Raw genomic sequence first — 18,384 nt, 5'->3', positions numbered from 1 at the left:
CAGGATGAGGGCTATTTTTACTGATGTTTTTACACTTTCATAAAATTCATCATATTTTACTGATTCGTTAAAAAAATTATGTGGTCATCATTTAATAAAACATTCTAAGTACAGAATTGAGGTTCTATGATATATGCTGATATACCAGTAAAACATAATACAGTTTGGACTACTTACATAACAATGGAATGATTGATATACCAGGAAACAAATCTTTCTTTGAAGTTGGCATTAAATCAGATTTTACACACACATTAAGCCTGGTGTCTTTTGGCATTCCAGCAATGCCATACAATTCCAGTTATAAAGCAATCTATTTACTCTGAAGAAAAAAGGCATGACATCTTGAAAACAGACATGGCAAATGTTTTTTTTTAAATATCACACAGGCTATTAGTTTCTGTTTATTTAATTTTGAGACGGCTGAAACATCATTGGCCTATAGTTCAAATTGTTATTAGTAGAGTTTTGTGATCGGTAATGCTCTTTTTTTTCTTGATTTGAAGTGCTTTGGAAAAATATACATGCTCTTTCAATGAGGTCCCATTTTGTTGAAGCAGAAGTAAGCAAGCAGAATTTTTTAAGTTCTGAAAACTAAAGGTAGAACATAAACAAGCATATAGTTAGCATAACTAATGTGTAAAAGGCAAATGAAAAGTCCAAACGAAGTTTTCATAGCAATTCCAAATTGACCATGGATAGTGTTTGAGTGAGGGTGAAGAAGAGGAACAAATGAGAGCCCCATAACGCCAAAGCCAAGTCTTTCATTGTGCAACAAGGTGTGCGAGTTTAAAGTCCATTGGCTTCATATTTAATGTATGTGGACCAGCATTCAAGGGAACGGCAAGAAAGCATTCTCTCCTGACGATGGCTAAGGCAGTGCATCAAGAAAGTGGTGTAGGAACCAGAGGCAAGTGACAGTGGAAGATGTGTGGGTCAGAAGAGATGGCTACCTGAGATGAGTGTAATTGGTACTAGAAACAGGAAGATATGAAAGTAGTGTTTGTGGAGACTGATTATAAGTAAGAAAAGTTCAGGGTGCTCTGAGGAAGAGATTCTAGGGGTTGATGCAGTGTATAGAAAGAGATATGGAATAACTTCTGCAACGGTACAGAACTGGTGCTGGAGGCCCTGAATTTTTGAAAGGGTGAGCACACAAACCCCTTGGAACCGAAAACAAGAGGGGTGCATATTATGAATTGAACACAGATAGAAACCCAGGTGAGATTTAGAGTGCCATTATAACGTGTACTATGAATATTCAGCTGAGTGGATAAGGGCAGATTTTGGCTCAAGTGGAACCCCAGAAAAGAGTGGCAATTATTACAGGGTACGGTTCACAAAACACAACAGAGGAATTAGAGAAGACTCACAATGCTAAATGGGCTATGAACTATCTTTCTCTGTAAAGATACTAAATAGACTGGAGTCCAGTGGAGCACTGGAGTTACAGTAGGCATCCTTTGAAGTCATAAAAGAAGCCACTGACTGGTGCACAGCAACGTCTATCTCTGGTGAGAACAAAAGTCAAATGCAAAAACAGTATTACAATTGAATAAACAAGAAGTGTGATATTTAACACACTGAGATTGAAGTGGGTAAGATTAGGCCTTGAGTTCCTTCCAGACCTTTATGCAAATTACATTAAAGACTTGTGTAAAAAACTGAAAACATTATACTGCCTCAGTAATTCTGAAATCTAGGAAGAATGTGGATAGCAATATAAAAAAAACTGAAATGTTTTTAAGTTGGTTGTGAGATAGTGGTAAGATAAGATCTTGACTTTTACATAAAAGACAATAATGGCCTTAAATGCACAAATATAAACTCACATAGCAATATGACCTGACTGACTGCTCATTTAGTAACCTTTCTGTTACTTTTAACATATATGTTAATAATTAAAAATAAAAATGCAGAAATATTGCTGGGGTTAACTTGAAGGTTAGGACTGGATTTCAGGTAGTGATTAAGCTAGATCTACAGGCAGGTTTTACAATGCCTAAGGCTAGAAAAGTTTGGTGTTCCTCAACTTAGATTTTCCAGGCACAAACTAGGTGGTTACATGTTAACTACTGTAGTAATAAAAGAAAGAAGTAGTAAACAAATCCTGTTATCCCTCTCTTGATCTAAAGATGAGTATTGTTCTTATTAAAGTAATAACAGAAAAAAGGTCAAAGTCAAAGTCTATTAAATAATCTAATAGTTATTTTTATTTAGATAGAAATATTAATAATGGGACTAAAATAGTGCTTATAAATATAAGGTATCACAAAAAATATAATATTCTTAACATCAATGCTATATTTAAAAATTGAAAGATTTTACAAATATTGTGACAAACACATTAAATTATTAAATGTTATACAAAACATGATACACTTGTCATAATGTTTAATCTACACTAGTAAATCCTGTTTTTAATATACATTTTCTAATGTGACACTACTGATAATTTGACATTCTGATGTTAATATATTTTAATACATTATGTTCTACATCAATCTTCTTCACATTTTCTGCAATATCTCATTTGTCTTTTTAACCAACACCACAACAGGTGGGCACTGAAATAAAAATCACATAAAATGTGGTTATTTAGAGCTGTGTATGATTCCTCAGTCTTTGAAGCTTCTGATATTAATTAGTACATCTCAACATACATACAAATTAGTGGTTGTGTGTCATAGCAATATGGCAGGATAAAGAGATTGTTTCAATAACAGTCTGTTTCATTATTGAGAATTCTTTTATTGTAGTGTAAACTCTTCATTAAGCATACAATCATCCATACAGTATATACTGTATAACTTGAATTTACCATATTATTAACAAGCATGATATTTAATTAACTAAAACAGCTGTAGCACTTAGTCAATCGAGGTATTATTTTAAACACAGCAGTTTTGTTTGGGCATCTCTGACTCATTTTCCTTACGCTATAGTACATACACTTTGTACACATTCTCATACAACATGAATTTGAATTTGTACATAGGATTGTAAGACTGGGACTCTTGAGTTTTACAGTTAGAAGAGTGGAGGAAAAGGTTGGTGTAACTTTCTTTGCAAGACAGTGATATGCTGCTGTGCTGTTTGTATTTCAAACTTTTATGTTTGGACAGCAATGCTCCAGAAACCATGCAAATGACAGGATATTTTTATCCTATTTCTACATGCTGGTTAAATGATTTGGAACACAAGATTTTTTTTTTCCGATATCAGGTGCTATTATTTTGCTCCTTAGTATAAAGAAGTATTTTAGTAATTATGATGTACAAAAAAACAGAACATCTAGTTAAGACAAAATGTCATAAACACTTTAGCTTAATCCATTACTAGACAGTATTATGCTATGAATGCCCTAACTTCCTCATTAAAAACAGAAAGACAAAGATAGAGTTCAGGTAATTAAAACTACAATTATAATTCTAATTCAAGATTAATTTAAGGTCTGTATCACCGCCTCCGGAAACACAACCTCCAAACAATGGTGAATTCCGCTAAACCAAAACACCAGCCTCCATTGTAAAGGATTTTAAGGCTATAGAGATTCCTAGAGCAGTTCCATTACCATAATGGCTCAAATGGCCACCGACAGATACCTGCTATTCAATTGGTTACCTTTACTAGAGGTTAAAGAATATGCAAAAGATTTCAATTATGAGGGACCTGTTTGAAATTGTAAATATGCAATCAAATTAATGGTAACTGTTTAAAAAAACTATCTTGTTTCTGTATACCTAAGTGGTAAAACTGTTTGAATGCTCTGTGAATTATCTTTATGTAATTGTATTGTGTGTATACATTGCATAAAACAAACAGAACTACAGAAACTAACTGTACAGTAACAGAAACTTTGTTGTTATTGAAAAGCTAGAAAGCAGAAATTGTTGAACAGAAGTAAAAACTTTAAGTTGAATTCTAAGAAACAAAAAATCCTTATTTTCCATTTTTTTATTTTACAATGTTCTGTGAAATCATATCTGTAAATGGAAGCCAAGTAAATACTGCATGGTTGCATAAAAACAGACCATTCTAGCAACATAAACACCCTTTATCAAATTCTGAAATGCTTTATCATCAGTGTTAAAAGTAATGATTTGCATCACTCTGTCTCAGTAGTTTTATTTTAAGTAATTTATAGTAAGAATACTATAAATATATAGTATAGTATAAATATATGTAAGATATACCTGGATTTTGTTAAGATGACAGAACATAATCACAGTGCTCACTGCTACAAATTTAAAAAAAAAGTATAAAAAGTATCAAATTTGTCCAGTAAGTTAACATTTACGAGAGTACAGTAAGGTTAACAGTGCCTTTAGTCCTTTTCAAAATAGCAACTGCTTCTTCATGGGTGACTCCTTCCAGACTTTGTCCATTCACAGCTATGATCTGATCTCCACGCTTCAGGCGCCCATCCTCAGAAGCTGCTCCCTGGAAGAAATAACACCTGTCTGTTAACGCTCAACAGTGACTCGGTGTCTGGATTTTAGATATCGAAAGAAGAAACAACTACAGGAAAACAACAGGACTTTCTTGAGAAGGATACACAGGATTGATTTCTGAAAAATCAAACATGCCTCAATGGAAAGAAAGTAAACTGAGCATGAACAAGCATTTTGTTCAAGAAGACTGGTTCACTGGAACATGTAAACCTTTATGGAAGTAGTGTCTATAAAAGGATAATCTACACATAATAATTCCATTTGGTTATGCTGATTCATCTGAGACTGTAAATGTTATGAAACCACGATTTAACTGTATTCTACAGGACGGCACATTTAATAGACTACTGCTTTAGCATAGTGTTTGTAGAGTCCTTTTTATTTCCCCTACCTTTACAAAAACAGTCTTAACATAAATAGGAAGATCTCCATGAGGACTGCCAAATCCTCCAACAATGCTGAAGCCCAGACCATCATGCCCTCTGTCAAGTGTAATAGTTTTGTATTGAGGAGGCCTAAAATAAAAAACGAGATTAAAGTGAATTGTGGAAGGACTTTCATAGAAGCAACTAGTATCCTAAATCTTCCAAACCATTCTATCCCACACATGTTCTTATTTGGTTTCATTAACAGTTTAATTGGACCTGATGATTATTTTACTAGTCACCAACACAGTATGAAAGACATGCACAGTCTCAATATTGTAGAGCAAATGTTTGGCTAGATAATTTGTACTAGAAACAAATAAAACCTATTATTTTTTATTTTTGAATTATATCAAACACAAAATATAAATCGATTTCACTACTTTTCTTTTAGTAGTAGAAAAGTACTAGTTACACTTTATCATAATCAGACTGAGTACCAACTATATTCCTTAATAACCTTGATTATGGAAAGAATAGTGAGTTAAACTGTGCTGGATTAATGAAATGGACAGAAAGGAGTGCTCTTATTTGGATTTAACAGTTTGCGTTAACAGTTTGCTTCAAGAGAGACAATAGCAATAATATGCAATAATATGTACTGTCAATGCTTTAGTGTACAACATATTTTTCCTAAGAAAATCTTACAGTTAACAGTAAAAAGGGAAATAAAACTGTATAATAGTTTTGGGGTCATACCCTAGGTCATCGTGAAATATGCTGCTTGCTGTCAGCCCTGACAGTGAAAGGCTGGCTGTCTGTTCATGGGATGAACCTGTCACACTTGCATCGCCTCCTGCACATACCTGAGAAAATTAAAAAAATATATTTTAACGTTTTTCTCCTTCGTAACATGTATATAAAAATTCAATATAGATGTCTTCTACCTTCCAATTCACGAAACTTCGGTTCCTTTACAGTGTGGAACGTAAAACTCAAAACAACTCTAAGTTGCTCAATTAGGTTGCTTGGAGTACAGATTTTAGCCTGGACCATATAATGACTAGACTGACAAAGATTCCCAGAAAAACACTGCACAAGTACCACCAGTCAAGTGGGCTAGAGGTGGTCTGGGTTTCCTTGGCTTATTGTGCAACAACAATTTCAGGGGTCTGTTGGATGCCTTAAAGCATGCAGTGATATTAGTGAGTGATTAACATCTTAGAACTGATATGCTGTGGCAGGGTACTAAGGAGCTCAGAATTTACTGTCCACCCAATAGGGTGGAAATTAGTTTTTTGGCATCACCATACAAGACTACAAAAAATGTGTATTGAAATAAATACACATAAAAAACAAACAATAGTCTTACACATGCAACAATACATACACACACATCTTGCTCTGCCCATACGACATTCCCATTTCACATTATCCAATAGCTCCATACAGGAAACAGTCACATAGCTTTCTTTAATATCCTGATTGCACATGCAACAATGTATTTCTTGAAATCAAAATTCTAAAACACCCCCATGAAGGTAGCAGGTGGAAATGGGAATGTAGAGGCAGGGATTCTTTAGTATTACATCACTTCTCCATTAGTCACACACTGTTCCCAAAGTTATGTCTATATACAGGGTGAGTGTGGCATTATAAAGTAAATAACATGTAGCAAAATAATCTGTTCAGGTAGACATACATATATATTTTGCATATAAGGGGCCACACTTCACCAAGCAATTCATGAACCTTAAGAGGTGCAAATCAGAAACAGCTTTCCTTGTTCATTAAATCTGGCAAGTTTCAATTTAATCAATATAGCAGCTACACATCATGGCGGTCATCATGGTTGATGAAGAATATCTGAAGTCTTAGTGCAGTTGTCAAGCATAAAGTTGTTTAGTCTTTAAACGCAAGTTTCAAAATTTGGAAGAAAAAGAAAATTTGAATTAATCATGGTGTGGACTTCAACCTTCAATTATACAGCATACAGAGTTGTATGATTAACAAACCAGTGACCAGTTAGCAAGGCCTAGCTATAATTTATATCAAGGAAAGGAAATCTTTATAAACAAAACAAATTATGCCTTATTGACAGCATTTTGAGAATTTAAAGACCATTGTGTGTGTGGTCTGGCCAAGTAAAGAGATTTTAACAGTTCATAATATATGTATGTAAAGAGGAACTGAAAATACAACAAGAACTATTGGTTCCAACATTCATAAACAGTATTTCAGTAATATTTTTTACATTAAACTGCTCCTGTTTTGAATACAATATGGACCCTTGCAGGATCTGGTACACAATGATATGGTTACAGTAACTATGAGTTCACACAACATCGGTGAAGTAACCTTTTCCATCAATATGTCCCCCATAGATTTTAAAGCTGTGTTTTCTAGTCTACACATTTATTCTCAGCATGATCAGGTGTCTGACACTTAATAAAAAACAAGGTCTGTAACCTACCTGTAACCCAATTGTCCCTGAGGCATTTTTTAACAAGGTGACAGCCTGGGAGTGACTCATGCCTTCTGTAGACGTTCCACAAATGCTAACAATCCTATCTCCTATCTGCAGGACCAAAAAGAAAAGCCATGAATTACTAAAAATCCCTGGTATTCTGGGTATTTGATCTAACACTGGTGTTCTGCATTATTCTGCAATAGGCCTTCACGCAAAACATTTATTATTAAGCCTTACTGTACCATATTTTAAGTAATTTATTTAATTTAAAGCATAATCTTTATTTTGTTGTGTGGAGAAGGTAATCGTGGGGTGGTGGTAGTGAGAGTTAGTGGAGAACTCTTTTTAAAGAAAAGCCTGAAAAACTCTCAGAAAGAAAATCTGTTTAGTCAGCTCACAGTAATAAAACATAATACTCATAACATCCAAGCTACAACTCTAAGTTAGCAAAATAAGTGCATTAACATACGAAGATTAAAACAATGATTTTAAAAGTGCATTGAAAAAAAAATAGATGAAACTATTTAAATAGTATGAACATTTTCAGAATTGCTTCATTTTTTAAATTATCACCATTAAATTAAAAAGTCTCATTTTTCTTTTACATGCTTCAGGTTTTCCTTATTAATTCCCACAAGGCAATGAACAATTTAATTAAACTTATTTATATTCAGCGGATATTTTCTTGCAGTGAACAATGGTGAATTCAATGGTGAACTATGCACCATTGTAAGAATACCAAAAGAAAATCTGCAACCAGCTGTGGAGCTTGTTGACCCTGAAGCAAATGTATGGTATCTGACACACTGTGAAGATATTTTATTTTCAATGCTGCTGAGAATAGAACCCTCAGTCACACTCCTGAACTAAATACCTACTTTTAATTTCTGAGTCTGAGCTGCCAAGCCAGTGGGGTGCATCATGGCAATAAAAATGGGGATATCTCCAAGAGGGCTTCCTACTCCTCCTGCAATGCTGATTCCTAAGGAATCCAAAGGGCCCTGTTGAAGTAAAACCTTCAAATTACTTTCAATCAGCTTCAAAACTAATTCAAACAAGGCCTCCCAAAAAGCACAATTTCTACATACATATTGATGTTTTATATATTGATGTCAATACTTATACAGTATATTGATACTTATACACATTTTGCATGTAGTTAGGAAGACAGACAGATTCAGTTTATGAACACATTTAAAAAAATAAAAACTCACCTTAGTAAACTCAACAGTTCTGAGCTCTTGAAAGTCAGAGCCTGCTGGGGAAAAAATGGAATCTTGAATCTATGCCATTCATTTCTAAAACTTACATTACAGGAAAACACAGTAAACTGTAAAACATTAGATAGGTAAGACACAAATGAAGCTAAATTTATTGGGCATTTTATGAGTCTTAATATGTGATGTTCAGCAACAGGCCTGCAGTGTAGACTGCTAGATTAGTAACTGTAGATTGCAGACTAGTAACTGGAATGGTGGGGCTTAAATGCTGGATGGATTGGTGCTGTTATACTTTTAAAAAAGGTGCTGTACTCAGGTAACTTCCTTAAAATCCCTAAAAAATGCTACAATATTAAGTCACTTTGGGCATTGCCCAAATAATAATAACAATTCTCACTTTGCAAAAAAGAATAAAATATACTTTTTTTTATTTGCCAGGCTTAGCCTAATTAATTTTTGTCATGATATCCATACCAAGTATTGATGTTTATATGGCACAAGAAATCAGAGAAGGAAACTTACAATCGAGGCTCTTCCGTCTGCTTTCAAAGTTATCACCCAAACCACTTCCAGATCCAGACAAACATGATGATGCACCAAAGCTGCCTGTTTCACTAACCTGAATTTTAAAGTTTTAAGATTGTTACAGATAAATTAAACCTATACACGACTTACAGAATTGATATGAACCCGCGCACATACATCGGTTCATACAGACTGAATGATCTGGGGATTGAAGGGAGCAAAAATTGTTGATTTGATATAGGAGACTTAGAGAAGTGAAACCAATTAAAACTTTGTTAAAGCTATTTTAACAAAGTACAGAATGTCCCTATCATCAGATAAAAACAACATTTAGTTTCTTGCAATACTACCTCAATGTGAAAATGATTAAATGGTTTCTGGGATTCCCAGTCAATGTGTAGAAAATGAACGGACCTTGATTACCCAAGTACACACACAAATTCAAATTGGTCTGCACTGTGTACGTTGAGTTCGACGTCTCAGATGTGCTCAAGGTCATTTTTACATGATTTTTCACATCTTGAAAAATCACATAATGCCTAGCACTCTACAAGGCTACAGAAATATTGAAATGTTAAAAGCTGGAAAGGTAATAGCTCTATGCAAGAAACCTCAAGAGGCAGATTAAATGAAGAGTAGCTGGACTGCCAGAACCAATACAAAGCATAAACATTGCGATGTAGAAAAAAAAAATCAATTCACATAGACCAAAATTGTACTCTAATACAGTATGTGTAATCTGCTGCTGTATATTATGGAATGACCTATGGTAAAGAAATTGGATGCTGTACCTGACTGCTGTGTGATAATCGCCTCTCCGAATGAAAGGGTCCAGCTTTATATCTCCCAACTTCTAGAGTTATTGTTCCAATGCAGCACTGGAATGGAAAGGAAATTCAAATAAGACATCCACAAGTGATAAGATTTAACTGACCTATTTTATGTTCCAGCATTCTATAAATCTAACATGTCAGTATCACTGTTGTACCAACAGTTTGGATTGTAAAACAAAAAAAAGGGTTAACTACTATTTTTAATAATATTATGATTTTATCATTAATTAAAAAACAGATAAAAAAAATCTCTAAGACTATGAACTGTTAGATATGTATATCATATGATAAGGTTTTAAGAAGAATAATTAACCTTGCTTCAGTATCTGCAGTGAATTGTGTTTTATATTAACTTTATGAGATTATTCAGATATAAATTCATTATATTAAATAATCTGCTTTATGCCTTGGCAAAGTTTTGATAATTTGATATAATGTATTTATTTTGAAGAATGTATGTTTTAAACCTTCGGGTTTGTAGACTTTTAAAATACCTTTAATAAAGCAGCGACAGATTCTTGTGTTGCCGACCGAACATCTTCCCCATTGACAGAGAGAATCTGGTCTCCTTGCATCAATCTACCATCTGTATCAGCTATTCCCCCTTTCACAATGTCTGACACAAAGACACCGGTGTCATTCCTATTTAAAAAAATGAAGGCAATGAGGCAGCTGTTCATGCAGTGATAAATAAACTTAGTCCAAAAATATAAACATTTTATGAGACATAAAATTCATTCTAAATGCATATTAAAATAATTTCTATAGATTTTCACTGTAAAAGAGAAAGCGTTCTCAACAAGCACCAAATAGAGTCAAAAGAGAATGAGAGGAGAAGCTCATTGTATTACGTTGAACTACACAAATCCTTAGAAAACAAATCAGGTCATGAGTACACATGGCAAGCAATAGCTAGTTTTGCACATTTCTCCAATAGAACTTATGATAAAATAATTTTTTAAGCATTTGAAACAGAATGTGGTGGCTTATAATGGCTAATGTGTCTCGTTTTCTGCAGCTTTAAAAAAAACAGGAAACATCCAGACATAATTCTAGTCTAGCTTTAACAATGCTATTTTACAGAAAACACCATGCAGGTGTAATTTTTTTTCTGTGGGTAAGTAGTTACCAAACATCTCTACAAGCTTCTCTTTTCATGTACAATCCTTGTGTTTAACAACCGAGCTTGATCATTCAGTTGACTGGAGGAGATCTGAAGGGGTCAAACCCTTGACCTCCCTTCGCTAGTTGAATAAACTTGTTGCCACTTTTAATGGGCTTGAGTCAACAATAGGTCAGCTTTTCAGCTGTTTCCCTCTGAATTTGCCTGGCCTGCCTGAGACTCTACAAGGGAGAGAATCCTGAAGCTTGCAGGGTCATACAGAGGTCACAACATCTCGTAAGAAGGAACATTTGATCTTAATTTTGTACCTTTTCCCAACAATACTGAGGCCTAAACCTTCACCCGGTTTCTTCTGCAGTTCCAAGAAGAACACATCCCACATGTCATCTTCTTTGTACTGGGCCTCATCCCTGTACACTGTCAGACGCACTTTCTGGGGGGTTTGTCTCAGAACGTTGATTGCCTCGTCGTGAGTGGCATTTCGTAAATCAATTCCATTAACCTGTAGAGAGACAATGTACATGTGGGTAGGTATCAGTCTATTTAATTAATGAATAGAGACTATGCACAAAGTCACCTTTTTAGTAATTCACATTCTTGGTCACAAAAGAAATGTGGTAATTTAAAAAAAAGATGTAACTGAGATGGAAAGGAACAACATCAAAACACAGGCAGACCTCATAAAGGTTTTCTCAAAACATCTATGCAAAATGCACAGTTTTAAACCCCAAAAAGCCACAATAATTTTGCTACCACAACCACTAAATAAAATATCCACCTTAAATGCTAAAAGTGATTCAGTAACATAAAACTTTATTTCTACATTGTCTACTGCTAGTTTTAAACCATGCAACCCTTTTAAGGTTACTTTTAGAAAATTGGAAGCAAATTAACCATACCTGATATTGATGTGAAAGACAAAATGACACTCAGTTTAATTACTATTTTTCCTCCTCTGAACATAATTAATATTTATAACTATATTATTTAATATAAATATGTTATTTAAATGGGAAGCTGTATTCTATTCATATTAGTCACTGAGGTTTACACTTTGCAGAATGCTACAATACCATTTAATTATTTGCAAAATGTGTAGATGTATTTCATTAATTATATATTATTACAATATTTATTATACAACACTTCTGAAAAAAATATGACTTTATTGTGATTAAAGCCTTTTTGCCTCTGGAGTGCTGCCTTTGGACATATTATGGTTTCAGCACTACTCAGAAATAAGCAACTTAACAATTCAACCAACATTCTTTACTTTTGCCCTCATATGAATTTAATCCAAATGCATTAAATACAGACAGAGGTAAATAAATCATAATGTACCTCCAATATCTGGTCACCAGCCCAGAGTCTTCCATCTTTGGATGCAGCGCCTTCTTCATACACTTCATGAATAATGATGGCTCCCTGCAAAAAGGGATGTTTAAAATTCACTAAAGCACATCTAGCTTAAATTAGGTTGGTGTGTGTTGACCTTAGATCTGGATATTGTCTTATGACTCAGGATGACAACAGCATAGTGAAAATCCAGAACACTTAGGACAAACTCATGCAAAGTAAACAAACAAAGCGTTGCTACAACAACGTACAGTATTACACATATCTTCATCTCACAAGATATTTACGAACATAAGACTACATAAGGCATTCACTTCAACGACATGGCTGTGTTGGGTAGCTTGTACCAGTCCCCCAAGACCCTTTGAGTAAAAAAGTGCCACCTGTTCTAGGTTTTATTTTCCAATTGTGTCATTGGTTGATGCTTTGCTGTAGATTCAGGGGATGTCCTCTTGACTTCTGTGCAAATCTTTCCAGGTTTCATTTTCTGTTTTCCAACGTGTTTGTGAATTCACTTTAATTTCACATAATTTGCAATCCTGTCATATTTAACAATACCCGTGATTCTCCACTTCAACATCCCACAAAGAGAATTTACCTCTTATCTGTACTCTCTTGTTTTCTGTTCATTAACCATTTCTCCATCCAGACACGTGCATTTCAATGCCTGTAATTTGTTAATTAATACGAAGTACTTTATCAAGAGCTTTTCGAAAATCTAAATATGCCATATTGTATGCTCTGTGTGTGTTAGTTACTGTTGATGCTTGATCAAAGAGCTCTTACAAATTAGTTAACAACTAACTTTTATACAATTATGTTGACTGTGTTCAAGGATCCTTTTTCAATATAAATGATCCTCTACTTTAATTCAAATTATAATATCCATTTCCCACTTTATTGACCTCTACATATTCCGTGTCGCTAAAATGTATAATTAAATATTCCAATAATAAGTACTGCCCCGCTTAGTATTAGAAATACTGTAGAATTTGTTTTCGAAATGAACATATTTTCCATAAAATACAACATTTATTGTTCAACTTTTAGATTGTTCAACTTTTGTATTAATAGGCATAGTCAATTATACTTTTACATACTACTAATTACACAATATTTAATTTTCAAACAGATCAAAATTGAGTTCATTTTAATCTGTGTAAGTTGTAACACTACTAAGGCCCTTTTCTTATGCGGCGTTACGCGGGGGCGTGGCCAGTGTGGAGGCGGAGCCCTGGTAGAAGGGCGAAGCCTCGCCTTTGTAGTCACAGCTGCGCCGGCTCCACGAGGATGAGCCACAGCTGGGCAGGATCTATAAAGGCACACTGGACACCCCAGGAGGGACGAGCAGGTCCACCCCCGAAGGGGGACTGCACCCATTTAAGGCCTTTTTTTTTTCCATTTCTCTTTGTCTGTCCCATCACATATTTTCCCTGGGGTAGGCACACCTTTTTCTTTTGCCCTTCTGTTTCACTATTTTTCACCCTTTTTGTGTTATTTCTGGTCCCTGCTAACCTCACACCGGTGCTTCCATCCCTCTGTTAGGCGCGTTGGCTTTTTACTGGTGCTTGCCGCAGCGCCTCCCACTCCCCACTGTCACACTTAGTAAATTGTACACATAGAATTAAATGTTGAAATTCATAACATGTAATGTGATCCATACATTCATATCATCATTAAAACATTTTGTCTTTACAGTCTACTTGACTTACTTAAAGCCTTAATGAAATACTGGAAGCACTTCCCTGCAGTACAATGACAAAATGCACAATTTGTTTTATCTCGTATCTTACCAAGAGTGTATCAGAGCCTCCAACAATGCTCAGGCCAAGCCCAGTGCGTCCCTTCGAAATGTCAATGGTGGTCTCGCATCCAGGAATAATAGGACAGGTGACAGGGTCTGATGCCATAGTTGCAGGAGTAGATGACCTGCTTGCATCTAAAAAAACACACATTTCTTCTCTTAGTGTACAAAGAGTTTGAAATCACAGATTCGGCAGATTGACTGGTTTGAACAAATGTTTTATAAATATGAAGTCTGTGGTAGATGTGTTAATGAAAAAAAATGTTGAGAAATGTATCGCTGATGGTGATACAGCAACACACATGTCCAGCTGAACAAAACAAACACTATTGTTTTCCAAGAGAACAGTGCCAATACACAGTCACGGCTCACCACTTATAATGTGTTTTTATTCATTAAAAATACATTTAGTTATAATCTGTGAAATTTCCAGACTGAACAAATGTTTAATAAATATGAAGTCTGTGGTAGAGGTGTTAATGAAACACAAAATGTTCACTGTGATACACTTAGGCTTTACATATCTTTTTTGGTGTTAAGCATACAAATACTAGAACTGAATAGATATAAAGATTCTGTTTACATGTAAGTCACATTAATACTATTCATTTTTGCTTTGTAATGTTAACGTTCCTCTATGATATTGTTTATCAGATTATTTCTTCACGTGCTCAACAGAACCTCCACTGCAATCCATTAATGCACTCCTATGTTGATATCTAAAATACCTGAAGAGCTCTTAACAATGATATTTTCTGTGTTAAAAAAACAAAAACCATCAGACTGGAAACAATGACAAAATTTGTTTAAATCAAGTAGAAATTTTGAATAATATTAATAGAACTTGTATGGTCTAACGCAGGGGTGCCCAGTATGTTGAATAAGTCGATCAAAATGTTTCCAGACGAGAATGTGATCGATATGATCACCACTGTTAACACTTTCAAATGAAAATTAGAATTGCTGGCTTCAAAGCTACAACGTCATGACCTAATAAACTTCCCAAACGCAGTATCTGAGCTGGAAGAACGGGGAAAAGAAAATGCACAGTTTGACACCGCGCATTACACAGTGCAAATTTAACATGTCTTGTTGGACTTAGACTTTGCAGTACTTGAGCCGAATGCGACTTTCATGTGTTTTCCATTTGGAGCAGAAACAGATGCTGATGCACTCGCCGCCAAAATCGCCTCATTGTTTCACCTTGATTTATCAGCACTTGAGGATGTAGTAGATCTTAAGCTACAAAAGTGTAGGCACCCCTGGTCTAATGTGATAATTTGTATTGTAATAAAAGATCAATTTTTAATGGTTTGATGGACCTAATAATAGGACAATGCATTGTTTAAAATGAAAATGTGTTTAAATAAATGTTCTCAAAATATTGTGACTAACTTGGCATTAGTTATTTTAGAAGTGTTTATCAATTTTTTTCAGCATAACCTGAAACAACATAGGACAAAAATGCAGCAAACCAGGAAAGTGTGCTAAATTGCATGACACTGCAAAAAATCATAATTCTCTCACTTTTAAATGGATCCACGTCAGAGATGAATGCAGTGGGAAGGGACTGGCTTATCTTTACATCAGAAGCACTCTCTGGTAGATTCACACAGGATGAAAGTGATGATAAATCCTCCGAACATATTGTCAACTTCACAGTGCTCTTTGACCTCTTCAGCAAATTAATAACCTAATACAGGAACATAACATAATATGAACAGTACAATTTTAATTTTAAGAAAGTCAAAATTTAGGAGATTAAGTTCTGTGAATTCAAATAGTTTTAATTACAACTATAATAAAATTAGAAAAATAATTATCTTACCTTTTCCACAGGGCATCCTACTACAGTTTCATCATCTACTGCTAGGATTTTGTCATTAACTTTAATTCTCCCATCCTAATAAAAAAAAAAGTTTTATTATGATCATTTTTCAGAAGACATTATACTGTCCATAAAAGCTTGTTTCTCTTTCTCTAAGGAAGAAACTTTTAAAAGTATGAAATCATCACATTTTATTTTGAAAACCAGAAATACAGTTTGTTAAAATCAGTAAGCAATCCTGTCTCACACCAACCAATTTTGTTTTTTGTATTTTCATAAGCAAGCAAGATGCCAGTTCTTCAATCTTATATTTTATGGTATCCAATTCTGGTCCTGGTAGAACAATGTATTTCACGTTTCTCATTTCATCTTAGCTCTTCATGACCTAATCAGCTGATTATTGTCTTAAGTAGACTGACTTGGCACTTGAGGTGATGGAACTTTAAAGAGGGCAAGAACATCAGTAGATACATGTACACCAGCCTTCCAAGGCCAGGATTAGATACAGTTGCATTATTCACACAAAACACCAGGATAAAGTTTCGCTCTGTACCTTCCAATGTTTCTGTTTAAAGCCTTTCATAAGACTCATAAAAATCAGCAAATTAAAGGCTAATAATAATAATCAGGTTAAAATCCCGATTTACTTTTTGCCTTTGCAATCCATGGAATCAGTTTGCAGAAACAAGACAAACTGGCAATTCAACAAGGAAAAGAGCTTATTAACACTTTCACATGGAACTGGCGTTTTTAAATAAGTTTAGTAATTCCACATACAGAAAGGGCATTCTTTTATACTTCCTGCAAGTACTTTATAAAACACTTTATTATACTTTTGTAACACATACTGTATATATATAAAAGGTGAACTGTGGAAAGTTTATTTAAATATATTACGTTCAATACAAATATGTTGCCTTGCAGGTTGTGTGTTTTTTCTCAGAAAGTTATTGCATTTACCTTTCCTGCTGCCCCATTGTCAGTTAAACTCTTTATCACCACACCTCCACTTGTATCCTCCTCACTGATGGCAATTCCCAAACCTCCTTGATCCTGTGTTTTTTATATAATGGAAGAGAAGTATGTAAGTGTTAGCAGGGAAAAAATAAATTACGGCAACATGATGCATTTGGACAACTGAATAATGAGACTACAGCTAAGAGAAACTGATTTTGCAGAATTACAATCAATGTGGTTATCAATTAATTTCATGAAGTTATTCTATTTCAAATGCAAACAATTACAAATCATGGTTTGTTCCTTTGTTGGATGAGGGAAAGCCTCACCCACAGACAGAACTTCACTTCAAAACTAGTTTATCAAGCAGCAAAATTTCAAAAGAATATTTTGCTCATGCATGCCTTTCTGGATGAGGAAAAATTATGTAAGTTTGCCTGTTATTACATAAAACATATTACATATTACATAAAAAAATATAGTTGACAAACATGCATCATGTTTTAACCAAGAGTGTAGTGCACACTTAAGATGCAAGAAACAACAAAGACTTGAAATCTTCAATTCAGGCCTGCAAAACTTACCTTAGGCAGGATGATGTGCTGGATATTTTTGAATAAATCAAAATCTATCGCTGATGGTGATACAGCACACATGTCCAGCTGAACAAAACAAACATCATTGTTTTCCAACAGTGCACAGTGAACAGTGCCAATGCACAGTAATGGCTAATCATTAATTAATGTTTTTATTAATTAAAAATACATTTAGTTATAATATGTGAAGTCTCTTTAGGCCTCTTGACCATCTGGCCTATTCTGTAATAGCAAGACCACTGTTAGAACTCTAGAGTGCCACAGAATTGCCATTTACAAAAGATATACAATTAAAGATATACAATTTTATTAAAGATATACAGGCATCTCTCTACAGTCTCATTAAACATCTCATCCTTCTTTCTAGGATTATTTGCCTTACATAGTAAATAAGGTACAGCTGTCCAACAGAAAGGTTAAAAAAACTGCCCACCAAATATGAACGTTACCTCGGTCTGCGATTCTAACATGTCTCCACATTCTTTCACTGGGCCTGCAGCCATCTGATTCAGGGCATCGGTGTTCCTGTTTTGGCATTCGAATGTCAGAAACCCAACAGCACTGTATCTTGAAAGCAGTTCGATAATTATCAGGTGATCAAATAAAGGAAAGGTTGCATTAAGGTTTGGTACACATGCCTGTGTACTTTGTGGTACGGTAACTTTTATGTCATTTAATGCCCATGAAAAAAATCAGTTAAAAAATACAGCTGCAAATTTGCAAGATCGACTTTGGTGTGGTGTGATGTACAATGTGCAGAGGAATAATTTATCGGGTATTCTGCTCCATAAACCATAATGAAATAGATTGAATTTTAAAGTCTCGCTTATTAAATATAATTTGTAACTCTCGT

The 18,384-nt window shown here is 34.5% G+C and overlaps 1 protein-coding gene across 18 annotated transcripts in view; it reads right to left on the bottom strand.

Moving 5' to 3' along the window:
* Window positions 1-2,190: 2,190 nt before the first annotated feature.
* si:dkey-92j12.5 (multiple PDZ domain protein) overlaps window positions 2,191-18,384 on the bottom strand; it is a 61,515-nt gene continuing 45,321 nt past the window's right edge. For 15 of the 18 annotated variants that reach the window (XM_015345799.2, XM_015345804.2, XM_015345805.2 and 12 more), the window contains 17 exons: window positions 17,981-18,098; window positions 17,520-17,597; window positions 16,939-17,031; window positions 15,979-16,053; window positions 15,678-15,843; window positions 14,140-14,285; window positions 12,332-12,415; window positions 11,299-11,492; window positions 10,362-10,509; window positions 9,826-9,912; window positions 9,032-9,128; window positions 8,504-8,547; window positions 8,168-8,290; window positions 7,293-7,397; window positions 5,579-5,685; window positions 4,846-4,969; window positions 2,191-4,443 (listed from right to left, as the gene is read on the bottom strand). In XM_015345799.2, coding sequence (XP_015201285.1) covers window positions 4,297-4,443; window positions 4,846-4,969; window positions 5,579-5,685; window positions 7,293-7,397; window positions 8,168-8,290; window positions 8,504-8,547; window positions 9,032-9,128; window positions 9,826-9,912; window positions 10,362-10,509; window positions 11,299-11,492; window positions 12,332-12,415; window positions 14,140-14,285; window positions 15,678-15,843; window positions 15,979-16,053; window positions 16,939-17,031; window positions 17,520-17,597; window positions 17,981-18,098 — 1,936 coding nt within the window. In that variant the 3' untranslated portion in view covers window positions 2,191-4,296. The remainder of the gene's footprint in view (window positions 4,444-4,845; window positions 4,970-5,578; window positions 5,686-7,292; window positions 7,398-8,167; window positions 8,291-8,503; window positions 8,548-9,031; window positions 9,129-9,825; window positions 9,913-10,361; window positions 10,510-11,298; window positions 11,493-12,331; window positions 12,416-14,139; window positions 14,286-15,677; window positions 15,844-15,978; window positions 16,054-16,938; window positions 17,032-17,519; window positions 17,598-17,980; window positions 18,099-18,384) is intronic. The other 3 variants (XM_015345800.2, XM_015345801.2, XM_015345802.2) reach the window with 3 other exon arrangements.

This window comes from Lepisosteus oculatus, chromosome 1 (assembly GCF_040954835.1).
Source record: "Lepisosteus oculatus isolate fLepOcu1 chromosome 1, fLepOcu1.hap2, whole genome shotgun sequence".
NCBI classification, from domain to species: domain Eukaryota; kingdom Metazoa; phylum Chordata; class Actinopteri; order Semionotiformes; family Lepisosteidae; genus Lepisosteus; species Lepisosteus oculatus.
Note: the sequence above shows the minus strand (reverse complement) of the source record. Positions and strands in the feature narration are given on the sequence as shown.